The 27,974-nt window shown below is 36.8% G+C and overlaps 1 protein-coding gene across 3 annotated transcripts in view; it reads right to left on the bottom strand.

Moving 5' to 3' along the window:
- Nucleotides 1-27,974, bottom strand: part of ZNF385D (zinc finger protein 385D) — an 888,320-nt gene that overhangs the window by 834,852 nt on the left and 25,494 nt on the right. For 2 of the 3 annotated variants that reach the window (XM_042956307.1, XM_042956306.1), the window contains exon 1: nucleotides 23,512-23,642. The exons of the other annotated variant lie outside the window; for it this stretch is intronic. In XM_042956307.1, the coding sequence (XP_042812241.1) occupies nucleotides 23,512-23,598 (87 nt within the window). In that variant the 5' untranslated portion in view covers nucleotides 23,599-23,642. Of the gene's footprint in view, nucleotides 1-23,511; nucleotides 23,643-27,974 lie in introns of those variants that run through there. 3 annotated transcript variants of the gene reach the window in all.

The raw sequence follows: 27,974 nt of genomic DNA on the forward strand, positions 1-27,974 counted from the left end.
AGTAATTTTGAAGAAGAAGACCAAAGCAGGAGGCATCACAATCCCAGACTTTAGCCTCTACTACAAAGCTGTAATCATCAAGACAGCATGGTATTGGCACAAAACAGACACATAGACCAATGGAATAGAATAGAAACCCCAGAACTGGACCCACAAAAGTATGGCCAAATAATCTTTGACAAAGCAGAAAAGAGTATCCAATGGAAAAAAAGACAGTCTCTTTAACAAATGGTGCTGGGAGAATTGGACGCCAACATGCAGAAGAATGAAACTAGACCACTTTCTTACACCATTCACAAAAACATACTCAAAATGGATAAAGGACCTGAATGTGAGACAGGAAACCATCAAAACCCTAGAGGAGAAAGCAGGAAAAAACCTCTTTGACCTTAGCCACAGCAATTTCTTACTTGACACATCCCCAAAGGCAAGGGAATTAAAAACAAAAATGAACTATTGGGACCTCATGAAGATAAAAAGCTTCTGCACAGCAAAGGAAACAATCAACAAAACTAAAAGGCAACCAACGGAATGGGAAAAGATATTTGCAAATGACATATCAGACAAAGGGCTGGTATCCAAAATCTATAAAGAACTCGCCAAACTCCACACCTGAAAAACAAATAATCCAGTGAAGAAATGGGCAGAACACATGAATAGACACTTCTCTAAAGAAGACATCCAGATGGCCAACAGGCACATGAAAAGATGCTCAATGTCACTCCTCATCAGGGAAATACAAATCAAAACCATGCTGAGATACCACCTCACGCCTGTCAGAGTGGCTAAAATGAACAAATCAGGAGACTACAGATGCTGGCGAGGATGTGGAGAAATGGGAACCCTCTTGCACTGTTGGTGGAAATGCTAACTGGTGCAGCCACTCTGGAAAACTGTGTGGAGGTTCCTCAAAAAATTAATAATAGATCTTCTCTATGACCCAGCAATAGCACTGCTAGGAATTCCCCCAAGGGATACAGGAGTGCTAATGCATAGGGGCACTTTGACCCCAATGTTTATAGCAGCACTTTCAACAATAGCCAAGTTTTGGAAAGAGCCTAAATGTCCATCAACTGACGAATGGATAAAGAAATTGTGGTTTATATACACAATGGAATACTATGTGGCAATGAGAAAGAATGAACTATGGCCTTTTGTAGCAACGTGGATGGAACTGGAGAGTGTTATGCTAAGTGAAATAAGTCATACAGAGAAAGACAGATACCTTATGTTTTCACTCTTATGTAGATGCTGAGAAACTTACCAGAAGACCATAGGGGAGGGGAAGGAAAAAAAAAAAAAGGTTAGAGAGGGAGGGAGCCAAAACATAAGAGACTCTTAAAAAACTGAAAACAAACTGAGGGTTGATAGGGGGATGGGAGGGAGGGGAGGGTGGGTGATGGCTATTGAGGAGGGCACCTGTTGGGATGAGCACTGGATGTTGTATGAAAACCAATTTGACAATAAATTTCGTATTAAAAAAAACGATGCTGCCTTTCTTTTAAAAATATGATTTTGTCCTTTCATTTTAATAGATAGCTTTAAAAAATAACTATTTTTTTATTTTTTTCTAATCATTTATTTTTTTAATGTAATTTATTGTCAAGTTGGCTAACATACAGTGTATACAGTGTGCTCGTGGTTTTGGGAGGGAGATTCCTGTGAGCACCCAGTGCTCATCCCAACAAATGCCCTCCTCAGTGCCCCTCACCCACTTTCCCCTCACCACCGCCCCCTTCCGCCCCCCCCCCCCCGCCCCACATCAACCCTCAGTTTGCTCTCTGCATTTAACAGTTTCTTATGGTTTGCCTCCCTCCCTCTCTGTTTGTAACTATTTTTTCCCCTTCCTTTCCCCCGTGGTCTTCTGTTAAGTTTCTCAAGTTCCACATATGAGTGAAAATATATGATGTCTGTCTTTAACTAATTTCATTTAGCATAATACCTTCCAGTTCCATTCACATTGCTGCAAATGGCAGGATTTCATTCTTTCTCATTGCCAAGTAGTATTCCATTGTATATTCCATTCATTGGTTGATGGATATTTAGGCCCAATACTACCCAAAGCAAACTACACATTCAATGCAATACCAATCACAATTGCACAGGCATTCTTCTCAAAGCTAGAAAAAACAATCCTACAATTTGTATGGAACCACAAAAGGCCCCAAATAGCCAGTTATGTTGAAAAAGAAAACCAAAGCAGGAGGCATCACAATCCCAGACTTTAGCCTCTACTACAAAGCTGTAATCACCAAGACAGTATGGTTTTGGCACAAAAACAGACACTTAGACCAATGGAATAGAATAAAGAACCCATAATTGGACCCACAAATAGATAGCCAACTAATCTTTTACAAAGCAGAAAAGAGTATCCAATGGAAAAAAGACGGTGTATCTATAGCAAATGGTGCCGGGAGAAATGGACAGCAACATGCAGAAGAATGAAACTGGACCACTTTCTTACACCATGCAAAAAAATAAACTCAAAATGGATGAAAGACCTAAATGTGAGACAGGAAACGATCAAAACCCTAGACAAGAAAACAGGCACAACCTCTTTGACTTCAGCCTCAGAAATTTCTTCCTTGACATGTCTCTGAAGGCAAGGGAAATAAAAGCAAAAATGAAATATCGGGACCTCATCAAGATAAAAAGATTCTGCACTGCAAAGGAAACAATCAACAAAACTAAAAGGCAATCAACAGAACGGAAGAAGATATTTGCAAATGACATATCGGATAATGGGTTAGTATCCAAAATCTATAAAGAACTTACCAAACTCCACACCCTTAAAACAAATAATCCAGTGAAGAAATGGGCAGAAGACATGAATAGACACTTTGCTAAAGAAGACATCCAGATGGCCAGCAGACACATGAAAAGATGCTCAACATCACTCATCACCAAGGAAATATAAATCAAAACCACACTGAGACACCACCTTACACCAGTCAGAGTGGCTAAAATTAACAACTCAGGAAACAACAGATGTTGGCCAGGATAGGGAGAAATGGGAACCCTCTTGCACTGTCGGTAGGAATGCAAACTGGTGCAAGCGTTCTGAAAAACTGTGTGGAGGTTCCTCAAAATATTAAAAATAGAACTCCCCTAGGACCCAGCAATAGCACTACTAGGAATTTTTCCAAAGGATGCAGGAGTGCTGATTCATAGGGCAAATGTACCCCGATGTTCATAGCAGCACTTTCAACAATAACCAAATTATAAAAAATAGGTAACTTTAAATACTTTCCAGGGAAAATAACTTAAATGATCTCATGTAAACTAATTCTTCAGTTTTTAATATTTTCACTTAGTTCTATTTTTGGTGAAAATATATTTAAATTTTTTACACTTTGAATACAACTTTTTAATTATTTAGATTTACCTTTTACTATAAAAATTGATTTTAATAATATAATTAGGCATTTTGTTGAACTTAATTTGTGGAAAAACATAATTAATAAATCATGCTATGTGGCTTGGTACATAAGCTCCTGATTTTTATAACTGTTTCACAAATTGTACTTTTCCACATTTCATCTTGTTTTCTTACCACTTAATTTCACCTTATCTGACACTAACACTGCTGATCTTCCTTTTTTTTCTCTCACCTCACTTTTTTTTTTTAGCACTACTTTATTAACAACCTTTCATTATTTCATTTTAAGTGTGTTGCATGTACATAATATATTCCCTTTTTTGGCCCTTTCTCCAAGTCCCTACACTTTAATGCAGGAATTAAGTCTATTTATATTTAATATAATGTCTGGTACTCTATTTTATTCCTTTCAACTTGCTTTACTACTTATCTCAAGTGTTTCATCATCTTTCCCTTTTCCTTTGATTTACTGGTGTTAATAACACTATTCTCTTCACTATTTCCCTTGCTAAATAAAAAGAACTGTTGTGCTTTTCTACCCTTTTAATGGTCTCCACTCTGTTATTAGCTATACTCGAGTGTCTTGACAATAACCACAATTAATATTTTAAGACTATTACATCCGCTACCCACAGAAACTTGTTTATCCCACTGTTATTCATCATCCCCCCCATTGCCATTACATCCCCTACAACTGAGATCTTTAGAAAATTTTCTTCCTCCCCCATCTCATAGCTGTTTCTGAGATAATTTATCCCCTTTAAGTCTGAGCTGTTACTAAACTTGGTTAGCCTATATGTTTTCTAGAGTCCTTCACTCACACTTATATCTTACGTATTCTCATGCAATATATCTTTACTGCACATCATATGTACTGTTTCTCAGAACTATTTTATTCCCTTCTTTATTTTTCCCCAATTTGTGCTACCTGCTTGTTACTTATAGTCTTTTTTTAAATGCTTTGCTCAGACAGGGAAATTGGACCTCCTCTTTGAATTATTTATATCCTGAATTACTTTTCTTTCATCTCAACAGAGGAAGACTATTTTGACGTAGTAACACTACATTATAGTAATTTTCTCTCTGAAGTCTAGACACTACTACACTCTGCTCTATCTCCCAGTACTATAAAAGAGAAGCACAACGAGTCTGACTTTTTTCGGAAACTTGACTGGGCCTGACAGATTTTTACAAGGTTTCCCTCTAACTGTGGACATCAAGAGTTTTACTGTCTATCACAGTCTTTTCTCACTAACCCTTCCTTTCAGTCTGCCCGACCTGCCATTTTTTTTCAGTTCAGGGATATTTTAGTCTATTATTTAAGTTTTGTCCTTCCTTCATCTGTTTCGTTCTTTACCAGTGAAATAGCATTATTTACATATAACCTCTATTGGGCATATCCCCTCTATCTCTTACAAATATTTTCTTACACCGTATATCCATCTTTACGCTCTGCCTTCCCATTTGCCCAACCATTCGGTGATTTTTTTTTCTCCTTCAACTCTTCTGAATTCTTAAGCTCAGAAATAATTTAAGTTCAAGACAGACATTCTTCATGTGAGGGCTTTTTATTATTTTTTATCAGGTTACCATCTATCTTTGCTAACAGTCCTGGTTACATGTTCTGTTTGCTCTGTTCTTCTATCTTATAGCTAGGGCATTATGTGGACTCTTATTGCTCTGTCTTCTCTCACTGGGACCCCACAGCACTATAGATGACAGTAGTCCTGACAATGGTGGAAAGGACATAGCCTCTACCCTCAGAACCAGGAAACATGTAAAAGCCCTCTGCAGAAGAATCCTCTCAGTTCCTGGTCTTCCTGTACTCTCAGGAGCAGGAAGGATGCCCAGCCTCTTTGTGGCTTGCAGACACGTCTGGCACAAACATTGGGGGTGACTATCAATCATTCCCACGCTCAGGGCCCACAGCTTTCCACAAATTGACTGTAACTGCAACAAAATACCTAAATATATTAGTATAATCAATTTTTGTTACAGTAAAAGATAAATCTAAGCAATTAAAATGTTATATTCAAAGTGTACAAAATTTAAATATATTTTCACCAAAAGTAGAACTCAGTGAAAATATTAAAAACTGAAGAATTAGTTTACATGAGGCAATTTAAGTTATCTTCCCCAGAAAGTAATCTATTAAAATTAAATGATAAAATCATATTTTTAAAAGAAAGCCAATTTCTTAAAACAGTTTAAAAAAATTAATTTCCTTCTATTAAATATTTTAATAAAAATAAAACTTCCCATTCTAGTGTGTTCTAGAATTCTAAGAGTTCTAGGGAAATGATTCTTGTTGTGGGCCACAACACAATGACACTCAAGGTCTAACTGAGAGCCAGCCAAGAACGTGTGCAGAGGGCTCTGGCTACGCATTTCTACTCCCGGTCATCGGTGAGGCATTTGCTGCATTGGTTTCTTTCCTGTTATTCCCCACACGAGGCATGAGAAAAGTTTTTATTGAAGTCTGTTCTGCTCTAAGCTTTGGGACTAACAGGAGAGGTCTGAACCCAAACACAAGACAAGCTAGAACAGGGGGAGTAGAGGCAAGTTAACAAAAGCAAGAAGAAATCAGTCAACAATGGAGCATCAGCGTCGAGTGGATGCTCAAGAGGTGGGACAGGTAATACCTCGACGAACTTGCTTTAAAAACTTTTAGTGAATAAATCTACCTTTGCAGGTGTATTGATCAAAAGTTTTCAGCTTGATAAATTTTCACAAACTAAATTCATCTGTGTAAAGAGCACCCAGTTCAAAGTAAAGGAACATTCCTGGCACCTCAGAAGGTTACCCTTCTGCTGCCTCCTGATCACTGCCTGCCCTATGCAAAGGGTAAATAGAATCAGACCATATGTGATTTTCTGTATTTGGCTCTGTTCATTCAGTAATTTGCTGGTGGGATTTTTTTCTGGTTTGTGTGTAATTGCTTCATGGAATCAAGAAAACATTCTTTTCTTTTTTTTTAATGTCTACTTTTGAGAGGGGGGGAGAGGGGGGGGAGAGAGGGAGGGAGGGAGGGAGGGAGGGAGGGAGGGAGAGGGAGAGAGAGAGAGAGAGAGAGAGAGAGAGAGAGAGAGCGCACGCGTGAGCAAGGGAGGAACAGAGACAGATGGAAACACAGAATCCAAAGCAGGGTCCAGGCACTGAGCTGTCAGCACAGAGCCCAATGTGGGGCTTGAACCCACGGACCATGAGATCATGACCTGAGCCGAAGTCAGATGCTTAACACACTGAGCCACCCACCCAGGCACCCCAAGAAAATATTCTTTAGGAATACTCAGAAATATTCAAGAAGAGGAAACCAATAAAATATTATAGTTGCTACACTAAAGTAGGAAAAAGGAAAGACTGTGTAATTTGCATATTTAAGAGGAAAACTATTTCTTTTATTAAATACTCCTTTCTTGGGGCACCTGGCTGGCTCAGTCAGTAGAGCATGCAACTCTTGATCTCAGGGTGTGGGTTGAAGCCCCACGTTGGATACAGAGATTACTTAAAAATAAAATCTTAAAATATATCCCTTCCTTGAAAATTGGTCTGTGTTAACTATGGTATATGAATTATCTCATTCTGTCCTCACACTGACCCTGTAAGTTACAATGATGATGATAAGATCAATGCCCACTCTCTGACTAGAAAACTAAGGCTTAGAAAAGTCAAGTCAATTGCCCAAGTCACTCTAATTATGAGTAGCAGTAAAGCTGAGATTTAAATTAGGTAGCCTATTCTTAGAGTCCTCACTAAAAGATACTCTGCTTATAACAAAATTATATTATACTGTAAAACATAATATAAAATTATTACTGAAAATTAAACTCAAAAGATGGGCTGATCTCAGACCTGTATCTAGGGTGGCTTGGTTACTAAAATTATAAAAGCAACCACATATCATATTACATAAGTAAAATTCTAATGACACATGTTTGTTTTATTATATGAACTTTTATCTTTATTTTGCCTAAGAAAAGAGGCAAGCTGATGAGAACATAATAAATATTTTATATTATTTATTCACACATATCTATACTTATCATAAGACTGAATGCAAGTTGATAGAGCAGCTAGGGTGCTAGAAAATAGGAAATTACCTAATGTTTAAATTCTCTGAGCCATTTACAGATCTTTTGCTTTGGGTCATGAACATCCTCGCTACAGGGAGAGAGAGACAGTAGATGGAAGTAAAAACCAAATGACTTATTTTTGAACCTATTTTAAGAAGTTCTTACAAAAAAAGTGAACAAGAAAAATGCAGAAATTATTGGCTAAAATGAGGTTTGGAGATTATCCAAGGGTTTCTTTTTATCACTCAACCACCCTTACTAATTTGCAAGTATAATTCAGAATGGGCCACAAAAGTCAATTTGAAAAGTGGTTGTCAGGAGCATTAAACCTTACAAGTTGAATAATGTAAGAACTACTTCATGCCCAAAAAAAAATGGGGCGGGGGGGGGTGTCTTTCAGATGGCAATTATTATAAAATGAGAAATTTAATTTCCTAAGTTAAATTGTAAGTAGGAAAAAATCAAAAAATGTGAAAGCTTGCCTTTCCATTTCTTCTTTTAACTTCCATGGGCACATATTAGCTAACCCAGCCTAGAACACTGTATTGAATTTTGAGGAGCTATCAACCCTTCCTAAATGCGATGAAAGTTACTGACCTATCACACTGAAAACACGTGTAAAACCACATTTTTGTCTATCCTTTCAAAGAGTCCAAAGATTTCCTGAAGCTTCACATGAATCTCCAACTAAATCTATCTACTCAGTTAAGAATTTCTTTGCCAGACTATGATCTCCACATAGCTGGTAGTGCAATATTTTCTTATTTTGCTCACCTGGTGACAGACTGCGTACTGCCTGGCAGATGAAAAAGACCCTGATGTGTATTTAAACTGAGCTCCTGGCCAGGGGAAAAAAAACAAACAGTGATGCTGCATAGATGTGATTTATCACCTTTGCCCCCTATACTTTGTAAATGTTGACCTTGTATGGAAAAGAAGATTGCTATTTCTTAAAGCATTTCTCTTGATTTTATCTCTGTTTCAACACTTAGAGGTGTACAATAAAGAACCTGGTAATTTTAATATCCAAAATATATCATTTGGAAGAAAACTGTGAAATGGTACGGAACATTTATTGAATTCCTAGTATGTTATAAGCACTCTACTGAACGTGCATTTTCTCTTCCTTTTTACATTATCTAAGTCTTTTACAAATACCATTTATTTAGGTTACGTTTTTTTTCATCTGATGATTTCTGACTTTTAATCGGTGTTTAACCAACTTAAATATGATGTGATCACTGATCCATTTGGACTTAAAAAAATTCTTTTGTGTTTCCTGCCTATGCTCTAACTCCCCTACTTATCTTCTCCACCCTACCCTGACTTCTTTCTTCTTCACTTCACACTCCTGTTGGCAATTCAATAGGGTTATATTTTTATGAAATCCTTTTTTTATTCTTTTCTATTGGAGACTATGTATTATATTCCTATTTTTTAGGATTACCATTAATTTAATAATTCATTTTCCTGACTATAAATGAGTATTTCCCTATTGCTAGTGTTAGCATACTCTAAATATACACTGAGCATTTGCCTGACCCACTTTATTACTTTACCTGCTATGAAACAAAAAAAAGAGTTACTAAAAAAAGTTACCATTACTAATATTGTCTCACTTTCTAGGGTCACTTGTACCCCACGCCTCCCTCTGGTCCACTATCCTTGATTACGTACATTCCTCCAGAACTCTTTTAGTGAGGACCTATGGATGGTAAACTAACTAGATGTTTATTTCAAAATATTTCCCTTTTCTTTTTTCCTTATACTTAAATGTCTATTTTGGCACAATGTTTTTAGATTGTCAGTTACTTTTGCTCACCACTTAAAAATGTTACTCCATTGTCTATGGCCTCTAGAGGAGTCTACTGTTTATCCAACCGTTTTTCAAAGGTGACCCATTGGTGCAATCTACAGATTTTTAAATTGTTCTGTTTATACTTGAGTTTCTTCAATTTCACTCCAAAGTTTCTGAGTATGTTTTTATTTATCCTGAACATAGCCTGATACACCATGAAACTATATCTTTTTTTCAATGATAGAAAATTTTCACTAATATCTGTTCAAATATTTTTTCTCCACCATTCCTTCTATATTGTTTCCCAGGACTCCTGCATAAGAGTTGACATTATACAGACTAACACTGCCCACCAAAATGCAATGCAAGGCATATATATAATTTAAAATTTTATGTAGTCATGTTAAAAACTAAAAAAAAGGATAACATTAATTTTAATATTTGCTATTTAACCCAATGTCCAAAATGTCATCATACAACATAAATCAATATAAAATTATCAGAGATAAATATAAAACTTGTAAGAGATATCTGAGACTCTTCTTTTGAATGAAGTCCCTGTGATCTACTGTCTAATTTTACACTTACAGCACATTTTAATTGCTTACTTGTCCCTTATGCTTAATAGTTACCATATTGGTCAACATATGTGATAAACCCTCAAACTATTCTCTGTACTGCTTAACTGCTCTTTTATATCTTTGCCTCCCTGTCTATCTGGGTGGCAAACTGATTCACCTTTAGACTGAGCTTAATCTAGTATTTCCAATCTACTGAGCTTTTATTTCAGTGACTATATGTTCTACTTCCAAAATTTCTAATTGATTCATTTTTGTAGGAAGTATTCTCTTATCATTTCTGCCTTTTATTTCATATTTTCATTTTCAATTTTCAAGGGAAATTAAGGCTGCACTTACTCATTGAACATTCAAAATATATTTACTTAAAACTTTTCCATAATATCACTTTTACCTTCGAGTGAATTTATGTACTAACTGTTGAGATATTTTTTCTGGTTTTTTTTCTCTTTCTCAAAGTTAGAATTGCTCAACTTGTTGGAATTTAGATTTGTACCATCATTTAGGTAGGAGTTTATTTTTGTTGATGCCTTCACTCTATTCCCTTTCTTTTTAACAGTTTTTGAGCTTGTCTCCATCCCTGGGATTCTCAGGTGAAATTCAAGTCTTAATAATGATGTTTCAGGGCTTCTCCTCTGCTACCTGTTAATTTACCAGATCAGCACATAAAAGGTCTCAGCCTTTCATCGGCCACTTATTTTCCCACTTCCCCTCTTCTTCTGGTTCTCCTAGCTAGCCCATGAGCTTCTTTTCACTATCACGTCCGCTCCATGAAAGCAGGGATTTGTGTCTGGGTAAATGCATCCTTAACACTAGAATAGGGCCAGGCACATATTACAGACATGTGTATTTGTTGAATAAATAAATACAGAATAAGATTTGTATCAGCTACAGACATCCAAATTATGTTGCCTTCTCTATTTGCTGGGAATTACTTGAGAAGCAAGTTTTTTCAACATTCTGCTAAGAAAGACACATCATTAGTGATATAATGATTACATGTAATCATTCAAAAGAGATTAAGAGGGGTGTGTGGGTGGCTCAGATGGTTGAGCTACCAACTCTTGATTTTGGCTGAGGTCATGATCCCAGGGTCACGGGATCAAGCCCGGCATTAGATTCTGTGCTGAGCATAAAGCCTGCTTAAGATTCCCCTTCTCTCCCTCTGCTCCTCCCCTGCTTGCACATTCTCTCTCTCTCCCTAAAATAAAAGAGAAAGAGAGAAAGAATATGAAATATATGGAATACAGTAAATAGGTCTAATAAGTGTATAAATGGAATCTCAGTAAGAAAGTTGTGATAGAGAAGAAGCAATCATTATTTGAAGATATATCGGCTAAACTTTTTCAAAAATTTATAAAATACATTAAGCCATAGATTCGGGTAGTACTACAAACACAAACTAAAAATTACAAAGAAAAGCCCCAGGAATGTATATTATAATAAACCAGCTAAAAAGCAAATATCAACAATGAATGGAACACGTTTATTGCCCTCATTGAGTATATTTTATACTGAATATAAAATATGATAATATTTGAGAAAGAGAAAAGTAGCCCCTGTGATCCAGGAGTGGTGCCATGAGTTGGCCTGGCCCTCACTGATAACTCTTGGGCTCCTGCTAAACATAAAGAATTTCACAGAACATCAACATTAGATAAAGCTATTTTATGATCATGTTGGCTCCGAACAAAAATAAGATCATTCTGCAATCCCTGAGCACAGACACATCATGAACATTGTCAAACCACAAAAATGTGTGAACATTCCTCTATCTTGGCTAATGAGAGTAGCTGTTGCTTACCAATAAAATTAGTCTCAATCTAGTCTTCTCTTTTTTCTGTATAGGTGTATTAACATAATCATAGCATTAGCCCTGCTTCCTAACAGCATCCAATCCAAAGCAATGCCTCAATTCCTTAAACGCTCCTCCAATTCACCTAACCAAAGCCTAAATCCTACAAATAGTCTTTTCTTGTTTTAAAATTTTTTAACATTTATTTATTATTGAGAGACAGAGACAGACAGAGCATGACCATGGGATGGGCAGAGAGAGGGGGAGACACATAATCTGAAGCAGGCTCCAGGCTCCAAGCTGTCAGCACAGAGCCCAACACGGGGCTTGAACTCACAAACTGCGAGATCATGACCTGAGCCGAAGTCAGATGCTTTCCCGACTGAGCCACCCATGTGCCCCTCAATAGTCTTTTCTAATACACTGTTATACTTCTAACACTAGTTTACTCAACAGTCCCCATATAACATATTCTTCCTTACCAAAATAGGTAATAAACCCAACTTGTACAACCACAAAGTGTGTTCTTGGTGATCACTGCCTGGAGAGCACTGATATATACAGCATATGTGTAGAAGTAAAACCACAGGAAATTAACCAAAAGGTCTGCCATGATTATTTCTGAAGAAGATACTCACTTTTATTGTCCAGATTTTTTTAAGAGAGATGGAGAAGGTGTGGCAGCAAGAGAAGGAGAGGGAAAGAGAGAATCTCAAGCAGGATCCACACCTAGCATAGAGCCAGATGCAAAGCTCAACCTCAGGACTGTGAGATCATGATCTGAGCAGAAATCAAGTCAGATGCCCAACCGACTGAGCCACCTAGGTATCCCATATTTTCCAGGTTTCTATTAAACACATATTTCTTTGCAAATTGAAAAAACAATTTGAAAATGTTAATCTGTGGATCTTTATTAAGTAGCATTATGTAAATGTGTATAAGGTCCTTTTTGATATATTTTTGCCTAAAATGCAGTAATCTTTATATTGTCTGCAAAAATGAAAATACTAAGCATCTCTGAGTGGTGAGTTTTTGGATGACTTATATTTTTACTTTGGGTTTTTCTGAATTTTCTAAAACATACATGTATTCAGAATCCAAAGCCCACTGAAACAATTCTATTTTCAAAACTATCCAGCACTGATGTTATAATTAAATTATTGATAGAGATTAAGTAATATGAATAATTGTAACTAAAGCCCACCCACAATGGAACCCAGACAATGTGTTTGCCTCCTCATTGCATAAGCCTTACCAGGTAAAAACATTGACTTGAAGTGGAAAGACAGAGTAAGGAATAAAGTAAAATCGAGAAATTTGAAACATATCAACAAAGATAGAGTTCACTATTATATATTATGGGACTTTAAATGAAATATTTAGACTTGTTCTTCTAGGGTAATAACTGAAGTCGTATCGAAAGTTGCATATACCAAATCCTAATTTTGTTTTTATTTGTTGGAACTCAAAAACCATTCAACTGTATCAGAAATAGTTTTATGAAACTGACTTATTCAGCAGTAACTCTAAATTAGTGTGTGCCTTCTGCCTTTTTTTTTGTCTTAATTACACACAGACTATTTATATACTCCATGTGACTTTCTGAAGAAATCTAAGTTGTAATTTTCAAAAGTTAGGTTAGTGACCTATAAAGGAAATCATGTATTTTTATCTTGTCACATATGATCACTGTTTTCCACAGCATATTATCAAGTATTTTACTACACATCAAATGCTCATATTTACAACTGGTAACATTATATACCAAAGTAGACCAAAATTGTTTCTGTATTATTCCTATTTAAAAAAAAAAGAAATTATTTTATTATAGCATTCCTAAAAACAGCCATGTGTTTATTTTTATTTTTTTAATGTTTATTTTTGAGAGAGAGAGAAACCGTGTGAGTGGGGGAGAGGCAAAGAGAGAGGGACACACAGAATGTGAAGCAGGCTTCAGGCTCTGAGCTGTGAGCACAGAGCTCAACGTGGGCTGAACCTCACCAATCGTGAGGTCATGACCTGGGCCAAAGTCACAGACACTCAACCGACTGAGCCAACGGGGTGCCCCCAAAACAGCCACATTTTATACCAAATTTTAACATACTATGGTTGAGAAATCTTGAAACACTAAGCTTTAATGTGTAGGACCAGAGTGTGCAAAGGAAATGCCACCTGTGTCTGAAATGGTTTATTACAGACAAAACGGTAACGAGTGACATCCTCAAAACCATTGTGCAAAGGGTGTTTTATTTTCTCCTAAGGAAAAAAATCATAGCGTTAATGGAGAGGGGATATATTGTGCACTACTAATGCACACCTCTTGCAGCTCGTTTTACGTACCATAATTCACATAAAGAGTCTTAAAAGCCCATTCATTTATTTGTTGTTGGAGAGTGGAAAGTCATTAGAATTATGCATTAGTAACACTTTGTAAATCATTCTAATTACGTTTTATGAATCATTCGACATTTGGAAATAAAGCTTAACTTGTCCGTGACATTTTTTTCCAAATGTGTATGCTCATTCTAAGAATGGATAGTTCCACATTTTATCAAAACAAATACAGCTAAGTTTCACACTTGGTATTACAACCTACCCAAATGACCAATTAACTCAATAGTTATAGAAATGTGGACAGACTTGACATGACTGGAAATGCTTATTGACTTTAGGATGAGACTGACACTAATGAAAATTAAGTAGCAGAAATAACTAAAAGCTTGTATTTTCTCTGCCATCTTTTTTTTTCCTTTTCTACGTATATGGATTCAGATCCTTTCAAGAGGACAGGAGAGGAATGGCACCATATTAGTTTTATATCCAGGAGGTGAGAGCAAAGACCTAGAAATGAGCAAAATTATCACTGCGCCTGATTTTATAACCAGTGACTCACTGACTGGAAGGTGGACAGACTTCATAGGTAGTCAAGAGAGTGGATCCCTTGACTTCCCAACAACTGACTTTTTGTACAGCAGGCTGACTGAACGAAGAAAAGGCACCGGCTATTTCCCAACCAGAGGTGAAGTTCTCCCAGGGTAGGAATTCTGTCTCATACACACATCATTCGTCCGAGCTCCTAAAAAATGCTCAAAGTGTAGAAAGTTCTCACCAAAATTTGGTTAAAATATTTTCCTTGAGGAAACTATTGAAAAAGATGAAAAGAAGGTAGAAGGAAGGTGATTGTTAATACCAAAGAGAACTACAGCAGATGTCTGTTAATTATCTTAATTACTACTCCATGCACACTTAACTCTCCATACAGCATAACAGGCGATTAATGTTATTTTCTGAGAAAATTCTACTTTCTGGGAAAAACATTAATGAATATACAATTTCTCTATGAATGTCTGGTTTAGTAATTCAAAGAGAGACATAAACATATGAGAGAACCTTAGTTTTAATAACATAGAATTCCATCAACAATTCAATAATCCAAATCTGTAGATGTGCAGGATGTGCTTTTTCTTCCCGGTATGCAGTGTGAAAGTGTGATTTTCCTAATAGATGAGCAGAAATTATAGAAATCTCAATACAGAGTGACCAGAAATTGGTGCTGAATAAGTTAATATAAATGGCTGTAGATGCTTGTCCTCTCTACTTTGAGAGCTGCTTTCAGAGATTTAACAAGAGATTTAGACCCAAAATTCATTACAACCCAATACAAAAAAAAAAAAGGAAAGGCAAAAATAATGTTCAGCAAAACAGTGTTTATTGGATGTTTAAAAAAAGAAAACACTGTAAATGTTTAAATACGCGTGTAGATATAGACACACACCCATGTTATAAATAGGTAACACAGATGCATGCACGTTATACTTGCATAGTGTTTTAAAGTTTGTGCTCCTGCAGGCTGCCTTGCTTAGCAACTGTCCCTCCATCTTGGCTTTGCCATCGTGTATAAAGTTTAGTAGCTTTTGCCGAAACTCAATAACTAAATACTTTAAAAGCTTGATACCACAAAACAATTAAGGAAATTGAAGTTACCCAAGTACCTGGCCAGGAAATTTGGAAATTTTTCATGATTACATTGGCATAGCTCATTATTGTCCATCCTATCATTCTCTCACTTTCTTTGTAAACCGTGACTGGTCTTTTAAGTTCAACTACTATTTATTAAATACATACTATGTGTCATGTACCATATTAGGTGCTGAATACCTCAAGATTAATCAACCATCCTCTACCCCCAGAAAGCTATTAGAGGTGAAAGACATGTAATAACAAGTACATATGCAGTACTGAAATGAGCTGAAAACCTTCAACATATTCAATAAATGCTATGTATTAATAGATCACTTTCTACTAGCCCCTTCCATTTAGTGTCTACATATAAACAAAAGCTTCTTTCTCAAAACAACCAACCAACCTTATTATCCATGCTACTCTTCCTAAATCCATTTTAGTTGCCCAAATTTCTGAAATTAACAATCACCTGCTCTATTTGCTCACTACGTAGACATACGCACACTGGTTTCTGGCATCAGCGTATTGAAACATCACCAAAAATATCACTAATCAGGGAATCTGGGTGGTTCAGTGGGTTAAGCGTCTGAGTCTCGATTTTACCTCAGGTCATGATCTCAGGGTTTGTGGGTTTGAGCCCTGCATCGGGCTCTGGGCTGACAGCACAGAACCTGCTTGCCATTCTTTCTCTCCCTCTCTCTCTTTGCCTCCCCCTTTCCCCCTCCCTCCCAGTCTCTCTCTCGCTCTCAGAAATAAATAAATAAATGAACTTAAAAAGAATAATGTCACCAATCACCCAGGTCTATTGATAGTTTCTGCATCTTTGGATACTGTTCAACATTCACTTTTTTTCTTACCCACTCCCTTCCTCTGATTCTCTGGTTTTCTGAGTTATTTGGTTTCTCCACCCAGCTCTCTGAGCTCCTCTCTATACTATTTGTTGTTCTCTCTCCTGTCTCCTATTTTCTGTGAACATTTCTCAAATTTGAGTCATCAGCTATGTACTAATACTCCTTCCCCTCTGCTTCATAAAACTCAGCCATTTTCAAGTACACAATTAAAAATTTCATTTAAAAAAGTAAACTATAGGGGCGCCTGGGTGGCTTGGTCGGTTAAGCGTCCGACTTCGGCTCAGGTCACGATCTCGCGGTCTGTGAGTTCGAGCCCCGCGTCGGGCTCTGTGCGGACAGCTCAGAGCCTGGAGCCTGTTTCAGATTCTGTGTCTCCCTCTCTCTGTGACCCTCCCCCGTTCATGCTCTGTCTCTCTCTGTCTCAAAAATAAATAAACGTTAAAAAAAAATTAAAAAAAATAAAATAAAATAAAAAAAATAAAAAAGTAAACTATATTAAATATCTATGAATAAAGATAGAAGACTAACTCTCTGGGGAGAAATTCAGAATTTTATGTATCTCAAAATTATTGTTATGAAAGACAGATTTTAAATTAAATATAAATTATAAGCTTGCGTGTTAAATCACTACCTTGAAAACAAATATTTCTAAAATTGAAATGAATGTCAGTTTATACCCAGTCCAAATTTTCTTTGGTTTTCTTTCAAAACAAAAAACAAAAAACAATGTGAATAGGACACAAGATACAGACAGAAGGGCATAATAGGACACACCTTCCCGAGTGTCTGTCTGGATCCACACAAATATGCCACCAAATGACAGATTAATTACACCCACGTGGAGTGAGGAACCTATAAGGATAAAGGAATCTGTAGCCACAGTCTTTTATACCTTTGAGCAAGGGAGGAGCCATTATCAGCCTTAATGTCAACCTACTATTATATAAAGGAATTCATTCCTGTGCGATCACTATGTATTTCTCCTTCAAAATCTATTTCTTTCCCTGCTTCCTCATTAATGATAGGTCTGAGCCATGGCCTGTCATGTGGAACAACTCTGGCACCATTAAGGTGACCATTGGGGTCTTTCAAAACAGAATATCAAAGTGTGGGGATTAGAGACCTAGAAAAAAAAATCAAGGAAACACAGCTTCTTATTCCAGTTCAAGCATTATCAATGATTTTGAGGGTCTTTGGCTTTCTTTACACTTCTGTTTTCTTATCACCTGCAAAAATGAGTAAATTAAATCCCATGATGACTGATTTCTCTCCAAACTCCATCATGATATAATAGTACTTTTATCTACAAATTAGAGCCTATAAGCCAAATCTGGCCTACCATCTGCTTTTATAAATACATATGCCTTGCAACACATTCACAAATCACATATGGCATGCATCCCGTGGCTTCTTTTGCGGCAGGGACAGAGTTGAGTAGTTGCAAGAGACCATATAGCCCAGAAACCACAAAATATCTGCTACCTGGCCTTTTACAGAAAAAAAAGTTAGCTGACCAACATATCTACAAATCCTTTTCTGATCTCTCCAGAAGTCAATTCCGTATCTTTAACTAATTGTTGTGCTAAGCAACACTCGGATGGGCTAACATCACTACATAACATACCCAAAATGAACCCTATACACACACACACACACACACACACACACACACACACACACACACACTATATGCATAGCAAAGTGGCATTCCTTTATTTCTCTCCATTACTATTAAGAGATAAGTCCCATGGAGGTCAATATTATACAAAGTTACAATCACATCTTTTAGAGACTATAAAGGGTGGTGGTTATGAGTATCAACTTCACAACTGCCAATGGAATCAAACTAAGTTATACTGTGAGCTCTTCCTCTTACCATTCACTATCTCCTAATGTATGAATACAGTATAATCCCTAAAACAACACTGTTTTGTGTAAGGCACACATATCAATTTCCTACACATAAGGGCTCCATAAATTTGAGCTATTACTATAAATTATGGTAGTATCTCCAGCTTCCAGAATAGTAAACACTTCATAAACCTTTGTTAAATTAATGAAATAGCTAAAAGATTCCATGAATTATTACCAATGATAATTTCACATTACCAGTTACTCAGGCTTTTTAAAACTTCAGTCCTATCATTGGTTTTAACATCTCCTGTAAACCCACAATAAAATTCTGAGGCTTATTTACTGGCAAACCCTATAAATCTGAATCTCCAGACTCTTCTCTGTGCATCTGGAATTGCCTCATTTTCCTTCTACTTAAACAAGTCCTTTAGAAAAGCACATCAATCCCATCATTTTTTAAATACTTTGGGACAGAATTCAATGGCAACTACTTAAAGAATAGGTCTCTGTAGATGGATACATTTTTAACCTGTATGTGACAGCTGCTGGAGATTTTTAAGCAAGAAAGGAAAAAGAGAAGCAGTGTTGAACTTCTAATGGTCCTGTATTTTCCAAGGTGATTTTCCATGAACTTAGATCACCAACAAAGAATATAGAATATAATAAATACCCTAGAGCCTTGCAAAAATGTCTTTACTGTGTTATAAGTTAGTCACATGCTCTAAATGTTTTTGAAAAAACATTCAATCTGAGGAATGTCCTGAGTATCTCAAATAAAAACTGAACATACTGAATAATCTCAAGTTTCTGTGTCTAATAGTAGCAATTAGCCTAAGCAGATATTGGGAGCTTGAAATAGAACTAGTACAAATACCTAATTTCAAAGACATAATAAAAATACATATATATCATATATCTCAACAATTTTTATATTGGTTGTATGCTGCAATAATAAATTTTTGAACCTATATGGTCAAATAAATTAACATTTTCCCACCTCTTTTTATTTTTTTTAATGTGGCTACCATAAAACTTAAAATACATGTAGCTTGCATTGTATTTCTATTTGACAGCATTGGTATAAAGAGCTGATTCAAAGACCCATCATTAAAACCCCTAGTGCAAGTCCTTCACCTCTGGTTAAGCTCATTCCTAATTACTTTATTCTTTTTCTTGCTATTGTAAATGGAATTTTATTATACAAAGTTTATTTCTTTTTGAGAAAGAGCATGCATAAATGCATGTGAGCGGGGGAGGGGTGCGGAGAGAGGGGGGCAGAGGATCCAAAGTAGGTTCTGTGCCTACAGCAGAGAGGTCGATGCTGGCCTTGAACTCATGAACCATGAGATCATGACCTGAAGTTGGATGCTTATCTGACTGAGCCACCCATGTGTCCCAGAATTGTTTTATTTCCTTTTCAGATTGTATATTGTTTGTATATAGAAACACAATCTTTTTTGTAAATTGATTATGTATCCTGCAACTTCACTGGATGTGTTTCTAGTTTCTAGGTTTTCTTGCTGAATCTTGAGGGTTTTCCAGATATATGATTGTGTCATTAGCGAACAGAGATAATTTTACTTTTTCCTTTATGATTTGGATATACCTGTTATTTCTTTTCCTGGGATGAGCGGACATAGGGAAATGTTGGTCAAAGAGTACACAGTTTCAGTTAGGCATGATCAATAGTCCTATAGATCTAATGTTCAGCAACATAAATATAGTTATAATATTGTATTGTATACTTAATATTTGCTAAGAAGGTAGAACTTAATTACGCTTATCACACACACCAAAAAAATAAAGAAAATAGCAAATATGTGAAGTGATGATTATGTCAATTAGCTAGATTTGTGATTATTTCACAATATATATAAAAACATCAATTCATATACCTAAAGTATATATAACTTTTATTTCTCAATTATATCTCAATAAAGATGAGAAAAAAAACAGCACCTTTAAAACTATTCATTGAACAGAAAAAATGCAGAAATTATTATGGCATATCTACTATCTCATTTTAGGGAATTTTTCACTGTGGGAACCAAAAGCGACCAGGCATGCCCTCTTTTTATTCTCTGAATCTAAAAAGTGAAAGATCTGGATTCAGCTCAGCCAATCAGAAACTCCAGCCCAAGACTCTGGAACTGAAGACACAGACAGAGCAACTAGGCATCTAACTACTATAGACTACCCTGCTGGGAACAGAAAAATATGTCCAACACAGTACCTGTGTCGGTACCAGTGGAGCCCCCTAAGGATTATGCCCATGATTTGACCTTGACAATGGCCATGTTCTCTTGATCCTCTGATACCCCTGGTTTCTGCCTATTATTTTCATCTGATGTCCCGGTATTCTCACTGATTCTGTGAGCAACCCAACGTATTTCTAAAACATTCCCAGTCAGATGCTAAGAACTTGAGCATCTGACTTTGGCTCAAGTCATGATCTCACAGTTCATGAATTCAAGTCTCACATCCGGTGAGCTCAAGCCCCACTTCAAGTGAGCATGCATCCTGCTTCAGGTAAAACACCAGCCCCGATGAGCCCCGCCTTTCTCTCTCTCTCTGCCCCTCCCTCACTTGTGCCCTCTCTGTCTCAAAAACAAACAAAAACACATTCCCATCCACCATAAGTTATGCATGCATCCAAGAAAAAGATACATCTAGAATATTTTACTATTTTGCTTTTTTATTTTTAAAAAAAATTTGTTTATGTTTGTCTCTTTTTGAGAGAGACAGAGAGAGAGAGAGAACGTGAGCAAGCATGAGCAGGGAAGGGGTACAGCAAGAGGGAGACACAGAATCTGAAGCAGGAACTATGCTGTGAGCTGACAGCACAGAATACAACGTGATCATGACCTGAGCTGAAGTCGGACACTTCACCGACTGAGCCACCCAGGCACCCCTATTTTGCTTTTCATTAGAAAACAATGTCATATTCAGTGCCTCTAGTATAGTGGTTTTCATTCTTGAATGTACATCAAGATCACCTGATGGACTTCTTTAAAACAGACTGCTGAGTTCGAGCCCTGTGTTAGGCTCTGTGCTGATGGCTCAGAGCCTGGAGCCTGCTTCTAATTCTGTGTCTCCCTTTCTTTCTTCCCCTCTCCCACTCATACTCTGTCTCTCTCTCAAAAATAAAACATTAAAAAATAAAATAAAAAACAGAGACTGCTAGGCCCCAACCCTACAGTTTCTGATTCACTATGGTTCTGATTCTGCCCGGGATCTGAGACTCTTCATCTTAACAAGATCTAGGTGGTGCTGGTACTGCTCCTGGGACCACAGCCCTGGAAATTACTATTCCTGCTGCTCCCATTAAATGGTCTTCTCAATAAATAGCATTTTCTTTCCTATTTTTTAAAGTTCATTTTAATCTTTTAGAATTTTGATAAGGTATTGTAAAATTAAAATCTTAATGCCTTAGTCTTGAAGCACAGGTACTTTACCATCTAGCTCAGGTATGTACTTGCTGACTTAACCCACTTATACTCTTGGTTCTAGCAACATCAGTCCACTACTATCTTTCAGAGCTGTGTCTGCTTCCCAAGCTGTACTGTGCACAGCTCACCTACGATCCTGCTGAAATGCAGATTCTGATTCAGCAGATCTAGAGTGGGACCTAAGATCCTTCACTGTTAACAGCTCATAGGTGATGCTGATATTGCTGGTCTGCACACCACACTTTGAGTAGCAAGACTTCAAGAGCATATGTAACCTCCATGGAAACTTTCATGACAAAGATTTTTTTTCTGAAAACTGTACAACCAAGAATAGTCTTTCTACTTTTTTCTTGTCCACTTCCACTCATTTTTTAAGATCCCACTCAAACCTCCTTCCTCACAATGCCTTCCCAAAAGACAGAGATTCCTCTTTGCGTGACTTTATGGCATATACTGTGTACTCTTCCTATGACGGTGGATAACAAACTCTTCTATTTTGTCTGTGAATTTTGCTGAATGTTCATACACGTGTGTGTGTGTGTGTGTGTGTGTGTGTGTGTGCGCGCGCGCGCGCGTGTGTTAAACTACATGACCGGGAAACCTCACAGTCCAGCAGAAAGGAAATGAGCTTTGAATCCACAGCAGGATTTGGATTTGTCTCCACTCATTGCTAACTCAGTACTAATTCCTCTAAGCTCAGTCTCACATTTAAAAAGCAAGAATAGTACTATCTACCTTTCAGCCTTGTTTTTTGGTTAGAATTATATTTAAAAATTAATGAAGATAACACCTAACACAGTCCTGGTACAAAACAGATGATGAATAAATGCTGGTCATGTTTCTATTCTTGTCTTTTTATGGTGTATCCATCAATTCACCAACTAACCAATTGATCTAAAACTTTGGAGTGCAAGAGACTGACCTAGGGAGATTTTGAAATCTTCAGTTACCCAGCCTTACTTACCCAGTGAGGTGCTGTGGGCCTACTGTTTACTTTTACATGATTCCTATGTGATTCGGTTATGGTTAGCTCTAGTTTCTATAGGTTTTTTAATTGTTTACCATGACCATGGATCCTAGTATTATATTTCCCACCCACTGGCATTCAAAAGATACGGGCTATATGGTACAGTATTAGCTATAACAACAATAATAGAAATAAACACAAACCATATTAATGATAATTAATGTCATTATTATTTTTCTTATGAATTGCACTTATGGTAGTTCTCCATTAATTATTTTACTGTCCAGGGAATTTCATGACTAGATCATCTTAGATTCAGAGGAGAAAGTTCCAACTCCTCAGTTTGCCTTATAATAATAAATTTCCTTGTTTGGATTTCAAAAATATATGTACCTGCTGTGTAATGATTAAAAACTATGTAATTATTTGCCTCATTACACATGAAGTAAAATTCTTATTTTACAACACCAAGGCTTCAATTTCTTTTGCTAAACAAACATTTTAGATTAGTTTTCAAGGCAGTAAGTGGCCAAAATGTCCCGAGTATTATTTTCGACAATGAAAATATACATGACAGATACATCCCTGCTGCCATGGGTTTTCATTCTGCTGGAAAGACACAGTAACCAAATAAATAAGGAGATGCTGAATGTAACTTATGTATGGAGGAAATAAAACAGTTCTGTACAGGAGAGCAACTGTGTTGTGGGCTCTGTGTTGCACCTCCTGGGTACCCCCACAAGACTAAACGACTTCGTCCTTCAGCTTCCAGAAATGCTACTGGCTGACACCTAGCTGTCATACCTCTCCAGTTACTCCAGGTGACGAGAGCTCCCTGGCCCAGTCATGTCCTCTTTCCAGGACAGCCTGTAACCAATGGCTGGTCAACATGGAGATATAAAGGCTGGACGTGAGCGCCAACTTGGGACATCACTAAGAAGCCATCCCAGTTCTAGAACTCAGAGTTTGGATGAACTCTTTGTGACTGCATCATAGTCCTGCTTCTCCCTTATCCCGGTCCTGCTTTCTTCCCTTCCCTGACACATTTTGATCCCTAATAAACTCCCTGCACACTAACTCTTCCCAGAGTCGGATTCCTATGGAACCCAACTGCAATGGGCTAGAAACAGAAAGTGAATGTCTGCTTGACTCCTTTAGCATCCCCTTGCATAGCAGAATTTATTTCCTGCTCCCATCTGCCTTTACACATACAGAATGACTTAATTTATAAGCAAGGCCCTCTATAAACTCGTGTCTACTACTTTTTTCAGCTCAACCATATATATATATATATATATATATATATATGTATGTATATATATATGTATATGCGTGTGTGTATCTATAGATATATCTATATATATTCATATATCAACCTTTTACCTCAAAAAGTACTTACTACTTTCACAAAAATATTTGTGTAAAATATGAATAATGAGTTATTTGTTAGAAATGAGAATCTGGATTATTTGAGGCAATATACTGGGAAATCTCCCTTCACTCTATTCTGAAGTGTTTTAGTAAAAATTATAGCAAGTTACATATACAGAGCATTTGCTATGACTCAAATAAGGGCTTCTATATTCATTATCTTATTTTATCCCAAGAAAAACTTTATGAATTACATATTACTCTTATCCCATTATAGTAATAAGAAAACTGAGGTTTACCAGGTGTAAATGAATGTGTGCAACAAACCACATCCACTGGGTGATAACATTTTTTTTTCTTTTTTTTTTTATATTTTTTTTTAATTTTTTTTAATGTTTATTTATTTTTGAGACAGAGAGAGACAGACCATGAACAGGGGAGGGTCAGAGAGAGAGGGAGACACAGAATCCGAAACAGGCTCCGGGCTCCGAGCTGTCAGCACAGAGCCCGACGCGGGGCTCCAACTCACGAACTGCGAGATCTTGACCTGGGCTGAAGTCGGACGCTCAACCGACTGAGCCACCCAGGCGCCCCTGGGTGATAACATTTTAATCAAAACCCGGGCAGTGGACACTTAATCCTTAGCGACCATTTAGAGTTGCCTTTTATATCATTTGAGGACTGTTCTAAGGGTTAGGTGCCATTTTATGCATTTATTTAAAAATCCTATTCTCCTACCCAATTTCAAAATAAACCCAGTACATTTTACACTAATTATGAAAATAAAAACAACCAGGTAGTTTTTAAAAGTAGAAATTGCAAATACAACTTGAGATTTTTTTCCTACTTTAAAAAGAAAAAAACCTTTTTTTCCTCCAGAGTGCTGCACTTCACTATCATAATGTTCTCTTCTATTCTGTTCCAGTTTTTAATCAGTCACATGTTAATATGCCAATGGGATAATACAAAAACCAGATATCCATGTGGGGCATTGACCATTTGAGACTTTAAATCCCACCTAATATAATTATGTTGAAATAAGAGGTAAAATTTCAAGTATTAAGACATTGCAAAAAGGAAAGTGACACAAAAGAGACATAGTGTATTGTGTCCTGTGTAGTATATTTTACTACCCTTTCTAAAATGAATTTCATTTTGAGCAAGTGAGCAAAATAACATGGTTTGGTCCACAACATCTTTATTCATATTTTAATCATTTATATTTGAGTAATGCATTTATTTATTAATGCATTTGAGTTTGCATTTAATTAAATTTATCATGGACATTCTTTTTAAAAATAGGTTTAAAAAAACACTACAATTTACAGGAAAATATATCATCAGTAGCATTGGAACACAGTTATTTTAGGTCAAACCACTGCAGGGAAGAAAGATTTATCTCCCTGAGTTTTGATCTATACAGTTTTGAACTGAAGTCAAAAAGTCTCTCCTAGAATCATAATAGTAAACTGTTCCTGATCCATAGCCCCCAAAGAAGAAAAAGTAAAGTTGACGATAAGTCAATTTTAGGAAAGGCTAGCTAACATGAGAACAATGCAGTTTCATAACAATCAGACAGAGCAGCCGAAGTTGGGGCCATTCACTGCTCAACAGAACAAAAACCTGAGTTGGAAGCTGAATTGAGAATAGACTCTTCTATTTGGTAGTAACACTACAAAGGGTAAATTAAATTGTTGGTAAGTTTATAAAAGTATGATAAAACGAGCTCATTTTATGTGTCATAATACTACAGATTTTACAAAAGGATGGGGTAAACTCTCATGGAATCTTTGACACCAAAATTTCTAAAACTGCATTCATACTGGAGCAGACAGTCTCAAAAAATAAATTTTGCACATAAAGAAAATTATATATATATATGTGTGTGTGTATATATATATATATGTATATACACACACACACACACACGTGTGTGTGTGTGTGTGTGTGTGTGTGTGTGTGTGTGTATAACTCAGACACCAGTCAAATAACCAGATTGGACAAAATGGATTGTAGGAATCTAGAACTTACCTTCAATGTGTCTGCTGTGTCTTATTTTAATTAAAACATGAGTAAACTCCAGAGAAAATCGGAGTATCCCCATTTTTGCAATACTGTAACAATTTCAGCATTTACGAAAATAAACAAAGTCTACACTTAGAACATTAATAATATACGTCCTTTACCTGGTATGTGTCTTTCACGGAGCCTTCATTTATAGGAGAAAAGAAGCAACTAGTTGTTTACTGGTCTCTTAAAAAATAATATAAACCCACTGTCAGAAAGACATTGCTACAGGTTATATCCCCCCCAAAGTCAAAGATTGAAGTCCTAACTCCACTGCCTCACAATTTCATTGTAATGGGCGAAAGAATTTTTTAAGAGGTAATTAAGTTAAAATGAAATCATTAGGGTGGGCCCTAATCCATTATTCCTGATGTCCTTCTATGAAGAGGAAATTAGGACCCAGAAGTTGAAGACTGTGTGAAGAAACATGGAAAAGGCAGACGACGCCTACAAGTCACGGAAAGAGGCCTCAAAGAAACCAACCCTTCCAACACCTTAATCTCAGACTTTTGGTTAGCAAAACTATGAGAAAATTAATTTCTGTTGTTTAAACCACCCAGTTTATGTATGGCGCTTTGTTAAGGCAGTCTTAGAAAAACGAATGCAGGCATGTAGACAAAGCTCATTACCAAAGAGTAGAACTATTATGCTAATATATATGCTAATGGGACAATACAAAAACCAAATATCCAGGTGACACATTGATTGACCTTTTGAGACTTGAGATCCCACCTAATGTAATTATATATTAAAATAAGAAGTAAAATTTCAAGTATCAAGGTAAGACATCACAAAAAGCAAAGTGACATAAAGGAGACATAGTTGTTAACTCTGGTAGTTAACTGAGAGCAAATGAGTCCAACCAGTGCAAATGCTAATTGTTGCATTCATGAATCAAACAATTCATCAATCTTTCTATCTCATTTACCGAATTAGTCTTCTTCTAAGTTAATATTTGCTTCAAATTCAGAAGCCTGTGACTCCCTCACTAGATTACAGTTTTCTAAAGAAAAAAACAAAACAGTGTTTATCAATCTTAGCAAATAGAGTGCCTAGGATGACCCTTAACACCTAAGAAATGCTTCAAGAAGGGAGTAAGTCCATGAACTCCCCAGCTTACAATGGATCCACTTAGGAATTTTTGACTTTACCATGGTGCAAAGACAATATGCGTTTTGCAGAGACTGCACTTTGAATTTTGATCCTTCCCCAGGCGAGTGCTATGCAGTAGGATCCTCTCAGAGCGTGGGCGGGCAGGCACAGCGCCAAGTCAGCCTTGCAATCACTGGGGTAAACAACTGATACAAATGTTGTTTTCCCCTCTAGCTACAATATTCAATACCTGACACAGGTATTCAATACTTTGTTAGCAAATAGGCTTTGTGTTAAATGATTCTGTCCAACCATAAGCACAGTGAAGGTAGGCTAGGCTAAGCTTTGAGACTCAGTGGATTAGGTGTATGAAATGCATTTCTGATTTACGATAGTTACCTTTTTTTAATGTTTATTTATTTATTATTGAGAGACAGAGAGATACAGAGCACGAGCGGGAGAGGGGCAGAAAGAGAGGAGACACAGAATTGGAAGCAGGCTTCAGGCTCCAGGCTCTGAGCTGTCAGCACAGAGCCCCAAGCAGGGCTCAAACTCACAAACCGCAAGATCATGACCTGAGCCGAAGTGTGAGGCTCAACCAAATGAGCCACCCAGGGGTCCCTGACTTGGGATATTTTCAATTTATGATGGGTTTATTGGGGTGTAATCCCATCGTAAATTATGGAAGATCTGTAGTGAATGAGCAAATGCTCCTTCGGCTGAACAGCAACAACAGC

This window comes from Panthera tigris, chromosome C2 (assembly GCF_018350195.1).
Source record: "Panthera tigris isolate Pti1 chromosome C2, P.tigris_Pti1_mat1.1, whole genome shotgun sequence".
Classification (NCBI taxonomy): Eukaryota; Metazoa; Chordata; class Mammalia; order Carnivora; family Felidae; genus Panthera; species Panthera tigris.